General features: G+C 46.3%; 1 protein-coding gene and 1 long non-coding RNA gene across 5 annotated transcripts in view; one reads left to right on the top strand and one right to left on the bottom strand.

Annotated features, from left to right (window-relative positions):
* Mmd (monocyte to macrophage differentiation associated) overlaps nt 1–13498 on the bottom strand; it is a 76362-nt gene extending 62864 nt beyond the window's left edge. For 2 of the 4 annotated variants that reach the window (XM_040749466.1, XM_040749467.1), the window contains exons 1-3: nt 13217–13496; nt 5828–5909; nt 3569–3729 (exon numbers count right to left, since the gene is read on the bottom strand). In XM_040749466.1, the coding sequence (XP_040605400.1) occupies nt 3569–3729; nt 5828–5909; nt 13217–13242 (269 nt within the window). In that variant the 5' untranslated portion in view covers nt 13243–13496. Of the gene's footprint in view, nt 1–3568; nt 3730–5827; nt 6007–13216 lie in introns of all 4 variants that reach the window. The other 2 variants (XM_040749469.1, XM_005075814.4) reach the window with 2 other exon arrangements.
* LOC121141465 lies at nt 3698–8901 on the top strand. Its single transcript, XR_005878391.1, has 2 exons — nt 3698–3866; nt 8779–8901. It is a non-coding gene; the product is annotated as an uncharacterized LOC121141465 (long non-coding RNA).
* Nucleotides 13499–14854: the final 1356 nt, after the last annotated feature.

The raw sequence follows: 14854 nt of genomic DNA, 5'->3' as shown, positions 1-14854 counted from the left end.
AACTGTCAGACAGGGCTACCACTCTACAAGGTCACCACCTCCATGCTTGTTTCATGTTTTCATGGCACTCGTAGTTTGCCCTTCAAGGCTTCAGCTCTCCCTTTTAATGACAGGGAGCCACAGTAAAAGCTTTATATTTTTAGGCTGTACACACAACAGGCATGAGACAGTGGAGCCCCGAGACACTCAGGTAAGATGAGTCTTTGCTGATGTTTTCCTTTCTTTTGGAAGATGAAATTCTGTGAGGGCAGACCACTGCCTGGGTGGGTGCTATTACAGATCAGGGCTCAGTCCTAGTGCCCAGCTAGAATGCCCCAGCTGAGGGCATATCCTTTCTCTAAATGGTTTTTTGACAATTTTATTACATAGCACATTCTGTCATACTAATTTCTCCATCTCTTACTGGCCCTAACTTCTCTCCCTTCCTTCTACTAGGTCCCTATCCCATTATTCCATTTTCAAGTCTTTTTGTTTTCGCTGAGTTCACATTCTTGTTGTTTTTTTTTTTTCACACATCTCTTTAACTTTAAACATGCCAGGGTGGGCAGTAAGTGGTAATAAGGGAAACATCAGTAATTTAGGGCCAGCAATCACAAGCATAGGTATGGCATATTTGCTATGGAAGGGTAGCCATTGCATTTCTAGATTGGCCCAGAATCAAAGCCAGGAAGTATATATACAAAGATTCAGCTCACTGAGGTCGACTCACAAAACGTCAGGAAGACCTAGTATTTTGTTGAAGTCATATTAAATTAGAAATGCAGGGGGCTGGAGGGATGGTTCAGCAGTTAAGAGTGCATATTGCTCTTCCATGGGATCTGTTCTTCCAAAGGACCTGCATTTGGTTCCCAGGACCCACATCAGACAGCTGACACCCACCTACAACTCCAGCTACAGGGAATCTGATGTTCTCTCTGGCCTCTGTCAGCACACACACATGGCATACATTAACACACAGGTGCATACATACACATAAATAATCTTTTAAGATAAGAATTAATAAATAAAAATATAAATACAGAGGATGGTCTTTATTATTTTGTTTGGAGACAAAGTCTCATGTAGCCCAGGCTGGCCTGGAACTTGTTACGTAGCTAAGGCTGGGCTTGAACTCTTGATCTTCTTGCCCACCCCTCTTGTAGTTCTGGGATTACAGGCATGTGCTATAATGCCCGGCCCCACAACATTATTTCAAGTCTATTTTTGGCTTCTAGGATGTAAAAGTTATCTATTGGGGAGCTTCAGTACTCAACAGAGCCTCACTATACACACCGTTGGGTGAAGCAGACTGACAAGGATGTGAAGAAGCATGGTGCAGAAACTGCAGTTTACTCCCTGGTAATTGAGCTGCAGGTCTAATGCAGCAAATGTCCAATCGAGCTTCACCACCTCTAAGAATCCCCCAGGAATAAAGGTAGTCATGGACTCATGGATGGAAGATTCTACTTTGAAAAGGCTGGGAAAACAGGGTAGAGGAGGAAAGGGAAGAATTTTCATTTCTTGTTCTGAACTCCTGAGATGATTTTGATTCCTAGCAAGGCTTGAGGAGTCTACAATTCTGCTTTCTAGACATGGTTAGGGCAGCTATTCAAACCAGCACCTAGCCATAGTGACACAGGTCTGTGAACTCAGCTACTGGAAGGCTGAAGCAGGATAACATTAAGGCCAAGGTCTACCTGGGATACACGGTGAGTTCAAGACTATCCTGAGTATCAAATGCAATGTGTTCTCAAAATAAAAGGTAAAAAGAGGGCTGGGGACGTGGCTCAATGGCAGAGCACTTGCCCAGCATACATGAAATCCTAAGTCAGTCTCCAGTATCACTTCTCCACAAAACGAAGCGCGCCGCTGGCCATCATTCTGACTCCCACTATCTCACACAGAACACTCAGTGTAGTAAATGTAGGCTATGTTCTCAGCAGAGTACCCAGCACAAACTTGGAAATTGGCACTTTCCTTCTCTCTCCTAATTCTGACTTTGTTGGGCATTTAAAAAATAGTCATTGAGTGCTGAGCAAAAAACAAACAAAAACAAAAAACCCTACGTATGGTTTGTGATTCTAGCAATGCTCTTTCAAGGTTCAAGAGTGTCTTCTTTCTATTGTACCCTCTCCTCTAGCCTCTGCCAAGGAGGCCCCAAATACTGAAGTAGGCATCTACAACTCTTTTATTGATTCAGAAATCTAGACATCAGAGCCAAGACAGCAGAGGCAACCACAAGCATCAGGGCGTGCCAAGAAGATAATGAAGTGCTCTGCCTCCACACGGGCCCCTGGGTCCCGTGACTATGTGTCCCAGGAAGCCAGCACAAGTACTTTTGTGACTCTCCCATGAGTGTGTTCCACAGTGCCCTTGTGGTTCAGTGCTGTGGTTTTCTTTGAATCCTAGGGAACTGTCACTTTATAGGAAACAGTAGCAGAGAGCAAGCTTCATGCAGTATTTTAAAGGACATGCTGAAAAAGGACAGGCAGGGTGAGAGTCTTCTCCCCACGCCTGCCTCCTTGCTAGTACTGGGTTTTGTTGCTTGCTTTGTTTTGTGGAGACAAGAGTCTCTCACTCTGTAACTCACTGGGACTCACTATGTAATCCAGACTGGCCTCAACCACATGACATTCCTCATGTACCGAAGTCCTGAGTGCCACTGTGTCAGGGGAGACTTTTTTTTGACAGTTTATGAAACCAAAGGTCTTTTCTTACATTTCTGTTTCGAAGCCCAGCCTCATTTGCATAGCTCAAACTGGCCCCAAACTACTGATCTTCCGACTTCTGCTTCCTTCATGCTAGGACTACGGGCGTGTGCCATGCCCAGCTCAGTTTCACGATCCTCTGAATCACCTGTCAACTGCTCCAAGTCTTGTATTCTTCTGAAAATTGTTTTCCTCTTTGGAGCTTGATCTACTCAAGCATCGAAGGTTTTATTTGGTAAGCGCTCATTTTCACATGCTCTGGCCTCCAGTCTAATACTAACAAATACAAACACTTTGACCTTCTTATTGGTAGGCCAAGGACCATGATACAGTCTGGAAAGTACCTCCCAGTTAATCTTCACTACCATGTATCTCCTGGTTACCATGTCCTACATTTGTCAACTTATTTTCATATTTATCACCTTATTCACTTTATTGCATCATAATAACCTTAGTTATTAGTTATCTTTAGTTTCATAATGAAGAAACTGGGGCTCTTTGGGTGAGGTGGAATTACTTACTCAAGGTTAAATTCAGGAGGACTGGAGTGCAAAGTTCAGTGTCCTTGCCAGGCCACAGCTGTGGCTGTCCTAGCATTTCTGGTGTGCGTGAGAGAACCAGAAACTAACTCTCAGGGTTTTAGCTGTAAGACCTAGAAAGCCAGCTAGGTTACTGCTTTCTTAGACACAAACAAGGCATCTGGGTCTTCAAAACTCTGTCCAACCCAAAGAGAATGCCTAGAATTAAGGGACAGCTCAAAGCCTACAGGAGAGGAAAAGGTTCTCTCTTCACCCTCCCAACTAAACTGTAGTAGCCTGGGACTTGAGAACGCGTTGAGTCAACTGCGTTGACGTAGACCAGAAGTGCACCGCCCCACATACCTTAAGTGGCTCTTTTTCCATGATACTATGTGAAACACTGTGGAAACGATGAAGAGGGCACAGAGGCCCATCCCGTAAATCCATGCTGTTATCTTTTCCCAGCAGTCGTCAGACAGCCGATGGAGGAGGGCACTGCCCACAATGGCTGGAACAATGAGGAACTGGGAGGAAGGGAAAGAGAAATAAATGAATAACTTGACGTCTACAGGATCAAGACTTCCGCTTAAAAAATGCAGAGGTTTGCCAATTCTTATGTTTCAAGGAAACATTCATCTCCCTTGGATAATCAAAACGAGAGGTAGGTGAAGTTGTTGCTGCACTGGAAGCAGGTGTTCCTGCTCCGGGGAACTGGGCCAACCAATGAGTGCACCAAGACACAACATTGCCCAACTGTTGCAAAATAGTTGTTCTTTATCCTAATTTCATTAAACAAGAGAGGTCCTGATTTCCAAACATTCCATCCTGGCTGCAATCTCACTATTTAAGTAAAGGATACATGAGTGAATTAAGTCTATATTATATTACATTACATTATATTGTATAAAACACCACACACACACACACACACACACACACAGCCAAATCAACTGTTTAATTAAAATGTCCTGGTTTTTACTTTTAACTTATTCATTTTTATCTATTTGAGAGTACCTGCAGAACAAAGGGGTTGGGGGGGGACTTTCATCGCTTTAAATAGTACATGATGAATAATCCATCCCTGAAGCCCAAAGTTTGAGGAAACCAGAATCTAAGAATTCTGACTGCCATTCCTTCTCCCTGCCTCCCTTCCACCCTCCCTCCCTCCCTCTCCTTCTCTCGCTCCCCCTCTCTCCTTTCTAAGCACTAAGTTGGTAAGGGCTACTTTGAGTTCTCCCTTCTCTGCCTCCTAAGTGATGCCACAATGGTCAGTTTCTGTGTTATATCTTACACCCTAGACCCAAATTTCAACATCAGATGCCAGTTTTCATTGGTCCAGGACAAGACAAGAGCAGGGAGAGTAATAGTGTAGTGGTTTTTCATAAAGAAAAACTTATCTGGAAAAAATATCCTTAGAGATTATATCCCTTTTACTCTTGTTGTGTGAAGGCATCCCCTCTGTTTATATTTGTTTGTGGTACTGTTGTGTTTTGAGACAGGCTGGCACAATCCTTACTAGGCCTCCAAATTGTTAGCATGTATCACCACACCCAATAATACCTTCCCTTTAAAGAACTGGTAGCCATAGATACTTTCTGTCTTTATAAATATCTTGGGTCTATAATACTCCTGAATATGCATATACTTAACTAGATCACTGTTCTAAAATATTAGCATGAAGCTTTTTTTTTTCCTCCCCATTCTGTAACTTGTGGCTATTCAGGTCCATCCTACACAAATGTTATTTCTGAAGGTAGGCTGTGTATCTGAACACCCAAACCACTGCACTGGCCCAACCCCATCTGTAATGTAAGCCTTGTCTAAATACTCATCACTGAAGGGACAAGTTCATCACCTTGCCTACTTCTTGCTTTCAGAATATCTCAGTCACAGTTTCTCTCCCAAGGTCTCACAGCATGAAATTTCCAAACAGAATAGTAAAACCAAAGGTAAAGGAAATGCATAATGACAGGAAATGGCCACTATGAAGGTGAAAAGATTTAGCCTGTCCCTGTCTCAGAGAATCATTTGGTGAAACAAAACAAAAAACCCAAACAATGTCCGGGTGGTGGAGGCACACGCCTTTAATGCCAGCACTTGGGAGGCAGAGGCAGGCGGATCACTGTGAGTTCAAGGCCAATCTGGTCTACAGAGTGAGTTCCAGGACAGGCTCCAAAACTACAGAGACACCCTGTCGTGAAAAGCAAACAAACAAACAAAAAAAAACAACAACCCCAACCAACAACAAACCCTCTCCTTTTTCAACAAACCATTACTTGCCCTTGCCAAATCAGCCCAGTAGCTAGTTTCTTTCAAGGCGCCATAGCATCCATAAGAAAGCGGCCCATTGTCCCTTCACTAGGCTACTGCCTTCCTCCTCTTCTTTTGAAGATGTATTGAGGCACACAAGTCCAGGAGAACATGGGCTACAGGTTAGAGTGTCCAGAGCACTCTCCATGCTCACAACTTTCAGACTGTGGTGGCATAACCCAGCACTGACATTCAGGTACTTAAAGTCACAAGGCTGAGCAGTTCTAATCACTTGTGTTGAAGTTACTAGAGAAGCCTTTTGTCCCACCAGAGGCCCGTGTAAAGGACAGTGACAGAGAAGTTTGTACTCACGGCATGTGTGTAGCAATTAGCAGCATGTTCGTAGCAAGTTGGTTTGTAGCGGCCATTGGCTGGGGCCCGATGGTTCATGAAACTATGGAAACAGAGAAGCCATCACATGAGACACACTCGGACCCGACCATGCTGGAAGCCTGCAGTGGTCATTCAGTCTCTTCTAAATGAAGAGGTTGCTGTTATCAACAAGAAAACCAAAGCCATTAAAAGGTGTCAACTTGGCCCACAGCATTGAATCTAAAGTAAACACCTAGTTTATTTGATGAAACAGCCCTTGAGTTTGCTCAATAGATAAACCTTGTGCCAAGCAAAAGCAAACAGAAACCACATCAAACTCAGCTGTGCACCCCCAAATCAAAGGGGTGGTGCACAACCAAGTTTTAAATCTTAAAGGAAAGATTTCTGTCCCACCCCAACCCCCCGACTTTTAGTTATTTCATTAAACAAAAGGGTACACACGGCATTTGAAAGGTTTCTGCTTTCTCACTCGGGACACGCAGGGCTTTCTGTATGCAGATCTGTACAGCCTGCATCCCACATTAGAGGGCCTGCCAGACTAGTTCTCCTGTATTGTATGACCTGTTCTGGCACCAGGCAGCTTATTTGATACCTGGCTAAGTCCAGGCCACCTAAACAAGGAGGCCCATTTTCACCTCCATTCTCCCCAAGTGAAAAGAGTTTGCCTCAAACACTGCATACATTATTAGTACTTGACACTGTGGCTTTAAAACACATACACGCAGCCTGGCACAGTTGCACGGATGCTCATGGCCCAGGCTTCCCTTCAAGCTAACCTTACCATAATCAGCAGAAGGGTGAAAACATGCATTCCAGAAGACTGCCGCTCTATTCTAGCAACAGGGCGAGGAGAACTCTCCAAACCTCACCCCACATCCATGCCAGGCTGATGTCTGCATCATTCTGACTATTCTCTGGAGGTTACCTCTCTCTCTCTCTCTCTCTCTCTCTCTCTCTCTCTCTCTCTCTCTCTCTCTCTCTCTCTCTCTCTCTCTCTCTCACACACACACACACACACACGGCAGGGGGTGGATTGAATAAAAGAGCAAAGGAGTAGGTACAGAGAAACAAATGGGTAAAGGCCTTGACAGCTTTGAAATCCCAGGGCTCATTGGTAGCGCACGCCTTTAATCCCAGCACTCAGGAGGCAGAGGCAGGCGGATCTCTGTGAGTTCGAGGCCAGCCTGGCCTACAAAGTGAGTTCTAGGACAGCCTCCAAAGCTACAGAGAAACCCTGTCTTGAAAAACAAACAAACAAACAAAAAAGAAATCCTAGGGCTCCACCTGTCAGCATGTTCAGTAATCCCCGAAAAGAAACCCAAAATCAAACCAAATAAACAAAACAAACAAAAACCAAAGCAATACAGATAGTCTGGAGGTCATTTTTGTTTGTTTGTTTGCCAGTATCTTTTTTTTTTTTTTTGGTTTTTCAAGACAGGGTTTCTCTGTATTGTTTTGGAGACTGTCCTGGAACTCGCTTTGTAGACCAGGCTGGCCTCGAACTCACAGAGATCCGCCTGCCTCTGCCTCCGAGTGCTGGGATTAAAGGCGTGCACCACCAACACCCGGCTGTTTGCCAATATCTAATCTGGCCGATCTTTAAACTATTTTTTTCAAACAAAAGACAAATATTTTCCATCCTCCCATTAGAAGGAACCTGGTTTCCTCAGATCAACCAATGAAAGACACAACAGATAGTTCCTAAAAAGTCCATACCCAGTACAGGCTGGACACAGGATGGTAAAAATGTTTTACTTAGACTAGAAACTTCGCTAGACACTAAATGAACTGAGTGTATCCACTGGCCAGCTTGAAGAACAAATGACCTACCTAATAGCTTCAGAATTTATCCAAGCTACTCGGATGTCGATGCCTCAGCCTACTCTCCTTTCCCCTGGCAATCCCCTAAATTATATCACTCATTTCCTATGGGGCGAGAGAGCTGCAAAAAGAAAAATAATTACACCCTGGGGAGGAATGCTTCCATACTGCCCCAAGCACCTGAGGAGCCACCAGATCCTCACCCTGCGAGGAGGAAACAACTGAGCTCCGAGGCTCACACCCTACTAGGAACTTCAGAGGGTGGAGGCCGAGCTTCCAAAATGGTTGAGGTTGGATGAAATGGAAAGTGCTCCATGTAGGGTGAAGTAGGAGTTGTCTACACACCACCAGGCTGAGGACTAAAATAGCAACTTGTATCTCAAGCAGCTCCAGTCTAAAAATAGTCAGACCATTACACAGTGTGAGGGATAAACTTTCACATTTTCTCCTGCAAGCGAAGAAGCTGCATGACATGACCAGGTCTCCTCGTCTCTGCTTGACTGAAACAATTCAGGTTAAAAGTGAAGTGGGAGGGAGGGGAGATGGCTTAGTAGGTAAAGTATTTGCTATGCAAGCATGGAGACGTGTTCAATCCCCAGTATGCATATTTAAAAGAAAAGAAAAGCCAGCATAGAAACAAGCATAGGTTCATGCACCTGCAGTCCCAATGTTATGGAGATTGAGACAGGCAAATTCCTTTCACTGGTCACTTAGCCTAGGTTACTTGGTAAGCTCCAGATTCAGTGAGCTACTCAGTCTCAAAAATTACTGAAGTGATTGAAGAGGATACCTGTTGCTGGCCCCTGGCCTCCATGGCATGCATACAGTACACATGTGCACATGAACACACAGATACACATCTGTGCATACACATGCAGAGGACAAAGAGAGAGGCAGGGGGTGGAGGGGAGAAGCTAGAGAGAAAGAGATTCCTCTGTTGTGGCTAATGTACCATGTCCTGGTGGATGGATGAGTTTTATACTATAAACAAAGGGGAAAAGCAACTGTCCTGGGAGCATTTTACTGTCCGGGGCTCAGGGAGAAAAGACAGCACAATTGTTCTGCTGGGAAACAATAATGCAAATTTTCAATTCCTCTCAATCTGCCAGAGTGCAATCAAGCCGCCGCCTCCAAGTTTCTGAAGAAACCATTCCTGAGGCCTAAATGGAAAAGCAGATGCAAAATGCAAGTAAACTCCTACACCTCGAGCCTACTCTCTCCAACCCCCAAAAGAATGAGAAAGGTTTACATATGAGAGAAAAGGGAGCCCCAGCTATGGAAGCCATCTCTACCTAATGAGAATGCAACGGTACTCAGTGCCCTGGGCAGTGGAGCCAGCATGCAGGGGTGCCCAACCTCCTGACACTGTGACATGATACTGTCACCCACAGATCTCTTAGGCCTCATTCACAGCTGTCCTGAAACATATGTGGGTCACAGACTGACACACCTGCAGGGCTCTTGCTTTAGTTCTGAGCGGTAACCACATTTAACAAGACCAAGAGTGAAGCAGGCTTAGTCACTTCCTTTTCCAGTATTCTCTTTTGCCTCTGGCTTTTGGGTTATTCTCACATGTCTTTCCCCCCACAGCAGAATTCCACAGCTATGGAGGGAAAGAACAGTTCGTCACCGACCTTTACACGTCATTAGCACACTAAATCCAGACCCAAGCACTGAGCTCTGCAGGACAGCAACTCCTCCGGCAGAACTCATAGGCTTAAGACCAAACCCAAGCTGAGTCTCCTGTGCTCTCCACTCCCTGAGTCCAAATATTGTCAACAGTTCTTTCAAAGTATATTCCAAATCAGCTCACCACTGCAACTCCACAGTACCCAACAGAAAACAAAGCCAGCATGCAACATCTCTGTGAAATGGTAGTCTCATAACTGACCTTGTTGCCTGTCAACAAGACTCTTCTTCCTTTGGCAGCCATAACTCTCTATTAAGAACAGATCATAGCGTGCACCTCTACTTAAAGCTATCTTTTAGCTTCCCCCAATGCTTAGGGTGACACTTCAATGCAACCCTGACCCACAAGCCTGGATAGCTACTCCCACTTTCTTGTCTTATCCGCTTGAGGGCACTGGCTCTTTATTTCTCCTTAGAACATACACTTGCTTCTCTTCCTTTGAGCTAACTCATGTCACTTGCTAAGAGAATTTCCAGACATCACCAGTACCACCGTGGCCTTTCCACCCAAGCAGAGAGCATACCATTACAGTAAGAATTTGGTTCCTAAACATTTTTTAATTCCATCTTTTCACACAAAGACAAATCTACGAAAGTGGTCTTCACTATTTTATTTCCAGTTTCAAGCACAAAGCTCATCTTTTGCTGAAGCTTAATAATTGTTGAATGGATGGATACAAACACAGTCCTCCCAGCTACAGAGATAACCCATAGTCAATTTGGTTTTAGTGGAGATGCCACAGGTTCTAAACAGAAGGGCAACAGGCAGCCACAGAGCCAAAAGAACCCTGAGCCTTATGAACAGAAAACTCAAAGGCCAACACAATGGATTCCTCAAGGCCACTTCAACACCACTGGATGTTGCAACTTTAATTGACCGTATGCATAGAACCCTGTACCATGCCAGCTTCCTCCTAGGCCTGAACATGGCATTTGCTCAGACAGTGCCACCGTCAGTGATGGCACCCTTGGCCATCACTAAAGGGAGAAGGAAGATAGAAGACCCCCATTCTAGCCGGGCATTGGTGGCGCACGCCTTTAATCCCAGCACTCGGGAGGCAGAGGCAGGCGGATCTCTGTGAGTTCGAGGCCAACCTGGTCTACAGAGTGAGTTCCAGGACAGTCTCCAAAATAATACAGAGAAACCCTGTCTCGAAAAAACCAAAAAAAAAAAGAAGACCCCCATTCTGTGGCTCAATGCTCTAAGAACCGGTCCAAAAGGACATCAGACATGCTTTAGGTTTTGAAGGAGATGCTTTTCCATGCGCTCAATCTAAAATCATCAGTAGGGCAGTCACAGCTAGGACTGAGAAAGCACGATCCTTTTCCAGTGAGGAGACAGAAAGGGTGAACAAACGGTGGCTGCAGAGATAAAACTGAACTCCGAGGTCTACCTCTGCCGACCTGTACCACTCTGGGCAAGAATTGTGTTACTCTCTAAACCTTTCTGCTTTTCCATGGCTTGTAAGTTGAAATTTATGCAAGTACCCAGTCAGTCACTGGCACATACAAACAGGCAGGAACTGAATGGTAATAGTTATTATCATGCCAGTGATGTTAGAGAACTCTGTGTGTGTGTGTGTGTGTGTGTGTGTGTGTGTGTGTGTGTGTGTGTGTGTGCAGGCACATGCTTAGGTGTCTGGAGAGACTAGGTTGAAAGGAATAAAGCAAGGCACAAAATATGCTGCATCCCAGAGGAATTTTTTCACATCCTAAGTTGTTACCTTACAATCTTCCTCCATATAAATGGCAGAAGTCTGGAAGAAGACCCAAAGCCACAGTAACCGCTGAGTTTCCACTTTGAGTGGATCTGCAAGGTGTTCTTGTATTTAGGCACAGCATAAACTATGGTCTAATGAACTGTTCCTCAGCGGAGTCCCAACACATCCATCAGGAAAAAGAACACACTGTGCAAAGACAGCGCGTCAGTCTCCCCGCTCCCACAGCCCCCATGTACTTTAGCCGCATGCAGCCGTGGTGGACGCCCACCAAGATGTTTAGTGGACACAAAGATGTGTGGAATACTACTTCCAACATTTTAATGTGTGCGTCACAATCATCAGGACTCTTCTAACATCGCTTCGTATTCACAGGCTTATTTTCAAGTCAAATTGATGCTTATAAATAGCCTTCCAATCTAGACTATACTAGAAAAGCAGGTAATGAAGGGATTACTTTCGTCAATCAAAATCAAAGGAGACCTAGGGATCATCAAGAAAGACACAGCCAATATTTGTGGAGTACAATAACATGTAACCACTCAAAAAATTACATTTTATGATACTCCAAAAGATAATCCCTGTGTTTTCTAATTTTTGAATAGGTAAAAGATTCCAAAATAGGATGAGAGCAAATTCAGCCCATCAAAGAGATTGCTCAATCAGCTGAAGTGGTTTTTATTTTTCCATTATAGAGCTCTTTGAGTGTTGGTGCAACAAACAAAACCAGACACTTTCCTTCTTTTTACAGACGTATTCAAAGGGACAGAAAAGAAATACAAACTCTTCATCAAAAAGGGAAGGGGTAATTTTTCAGAACATAGTCACTGTTCTCTGAAAGCAGGAAGCCCACAGACATGCAGAGAAAACCAAACCAAACAAACCACACATACAGGGCATGAGGAGGTTCACACACATTACAGTCTCTTAAATTCATGAGGTTCTAAGTGAGACCAAGTCCCTTTTGCCTTTGGCAGGGATACGGAGTTCCCCTCCAAGAATAGTGTCAGGCATTCAGCCACCAAGTAACAAGCAATATTCAGAAGGCAATCCAAATCTTCAAGCTGATCCCCCTCTACTGATGTCAAAGACCACACTCATCCTTTGTATACATACTGGCTCCTTCACACTTTGGGGCTGGGGAGGAATGAGATAAGCATTATTAATGGAAGAAATGACCAGATAGGAAAACTAAATTGTGGATTTACATTTTGAAATAAAAAAAAGACTACTTCAAACTCAGTCTGTGTGGATGATTTCACACATTTCTGCTTTTGGATTCCCTGGCACCTCACAGTAAGCTAGCCTGTTGGTGGTGAAGGGCTGGGAACGGGTATGGCTGCCAGGCTCAGACAAAGGGATGGAGAGTTACCAGAAACCCGACGGGTGAACTTTCACCCACTTAAAAGAAACAGAAAAGCCCACAGCTTTCTTTGGAAACAATAGGCCAGAGCCTACATCTCATCATTCCGTCGGGACAGGTACACACAGAGAAGGGCCACCGTGTCCCTCTAGTTCGGGCGGCCCCCCCACCTCTCCAGTGTAGAGCAGCCGACCCACCTTCCGGTGGCGCCTCCTTTCTCCCCATTTCCTAAAAATAGGCGTCTCAAAGGCAAGTCTCTCCACCTGAATGATAACTTACCCCTGCCCAAAGCCCCCAAAGCACCCTATTGGGCTCTTAGTCTGAGAACCCCTAGACCTGACACCATCAGGCAAAGCTGGACGCAGGGAAGCTTGCCTCAGTTTCCCTCTATACAGACAAAACGCCTAAAACGTTCAGGCCAGACTCCCTACCGCACTGTAAGACAAATATCGCCACAGGGTGTGGGAGCAGCCCCAAGAGACCTCACACTGGGGTTTGTACAAGGATGTTTGCATACGGCCCTGAGTGGGCTCGAGGGGCTCTGGAGCTGGGGTAAGGCACTTGGAGCTAGCAGAAGCCGTGTCTGGATGGGGAGCGCAAGGGCCAAGCTGGGCGTGCAAGCCGATGGAGCAGGCAAGGAAGACGCGGAGTCCCGGGGCACAGATCTCGAGCGGCTTGGAGGAAGGGGATCGCGGGATTGAGGGTCTCCCCGGGAGCTGGTCCCGGCCAGGGTTCGGGATTCCCCGGGATGGAGCACGCGCCCTGCAGCGCTCTCACCGCTGGAATCGATTCCTGAACCGCATTGATCCTCCGCTCCTCCGCCGGGGCCGGGAGCTCCGTCTCGTCTGCACCGGCGGCGGGGCGCGCGGGCCTCATGGGTTTGAGATGCTCCCGAGGCCGCCGGCGTGCCAGGCGGGAGCGGCGCAGCTGGGCAGGGCCGGAGTGGGCCACGCCGGGGGTCAGCACAGGGCCGGAGCCAGAGCAGGCGGCTGGGGGCGGGAGGGAGGCCGCTTAAACGGCCCGGGAACCTCCCGCCTCCCGCCTCCCCGGCTCCTCCGCCCCCGGGTGCCCACGCCCCGCCCCGGAGCCCGGCTCCGCCTCTCACCCGCCCCGCCCGCTGCGTGCGCCCGCCGCCGCCTGCGCGTCACCGCGCCCAGTGGCCAATCAATACCCGGAGCGGCAAGCGGCTCCGCTGCCATTCATTTCCCCTGAAGCTCGGAAGGTGGGGCGGAACCTCAGGGAGGAGGGGCGTGGTTAGCGGAAAGGGGAGGAGCGCTGGGAGGGCGGTGCTCTGCATTAAGGCTTTGAGCCGTGCGAGCTGAAACCGAGAGGAAGAAACATTGTGTAGGACATGGCCCGGTGATCTTAAAAGCAGCTGTGCAGGAAGTGGCAGCGAGCAAGGACCTCTCTCTCTGCCTTCTAAACCTGGCCCCGTGCCGTTCATTCATCCTTCATGCAGTTCTGCATCCTTCCTTTCATTTATTTCTTCGGCGTTTACGCTGCTGGGAAGACAAATTATTAACCTGCCTATCCCGTGAGAAAGAGATTGGAGTCGCTAAGAAAGGGGGGGAGGAGTTTTCCTGGTGAGATATTCTTATATCATCCATTTTGTTTTCTATTCTTCCTTTCATTCTTTTTTTTTTTCTTTTTTGTTTGTTTGTTTTTCGAGACAGGGTTTCTCTGTGGCTTTGGAAGCTTTTCTGGAACTAGCTCTTGTAGACCAAACTGGTCTCGAATTCACAGAGACCCTCCTGCCTCTGCCTCTCGAGTACTGGGATTAAAGGCGTGCACCACCACCGCCCGGCTTGTTTTCTTTTTTTTAACCTAAGAAATAACCAAAGAAATCGGGGCCCTTTTGCTACCCCCTTTTAAAACTAAGAGGACTTGCCAGAAGACTTGTTTATAAGACAGGAAGAGAGAAGATAAGAGGTAAAGAACATAGAGGAATACTGGAAATGGCAAAGTGGTTGACATTTGCGGGGCCGGTGTGGACCACTCCTGGAATCTAGATATGTTCCGCTCCTGCCCACACCCATCCCCCACTCCTCAAAACACCTTCTTGAGGTGCTTAGGGCCAGGTTCGTAAGTGTTTACTCTGCTTTCAATGGATGAAGCATCCCGAAGCTGGGGAACTGTTTCACACACTATTCCAGTTTCCTGTCCTTAAGTGCCCGGGGGTACTTTCCAATTGCATAGATCTTGGCAGGAATGGACAGCGTGTTCATGTTACTCATTTCACAGGTAAAGACGCCAAGGCTTTGAAAGGTGGCATTATCCACAATAGCTAAGTTATTGAGTCAGTCTAGGTGCCCATCAAAGGATGTGGAAAGAAAATGTGGTATGTATGTAGAGGCAGCATGGAAAATTAGTCAACCATAAGGAAAAATAATCTGACTCTGATACGTCAGGCCATTG

This window comes from Mesocricetus auratus, unplaced genomic scaffold (genome assembly GCF_017639785.1).
Source record: "Mesocricetus auratus isolate SY011 unplaced genomic scaffold, BCM_Maur_2.0 Super-Scaffold_100007, whole genome shotgun sequence".
NCBI lineage: Eukaryota > Metazoa > Chordata > Mammalia > Rodentia > Cricetidae > Mesocricetus > Mesocricetus auratus.
The sequence above is the reverse complement of the archived record's forward strand: the minus strand, read 5'-3'. Positions and strand labels throughout refer to the sequence as shown.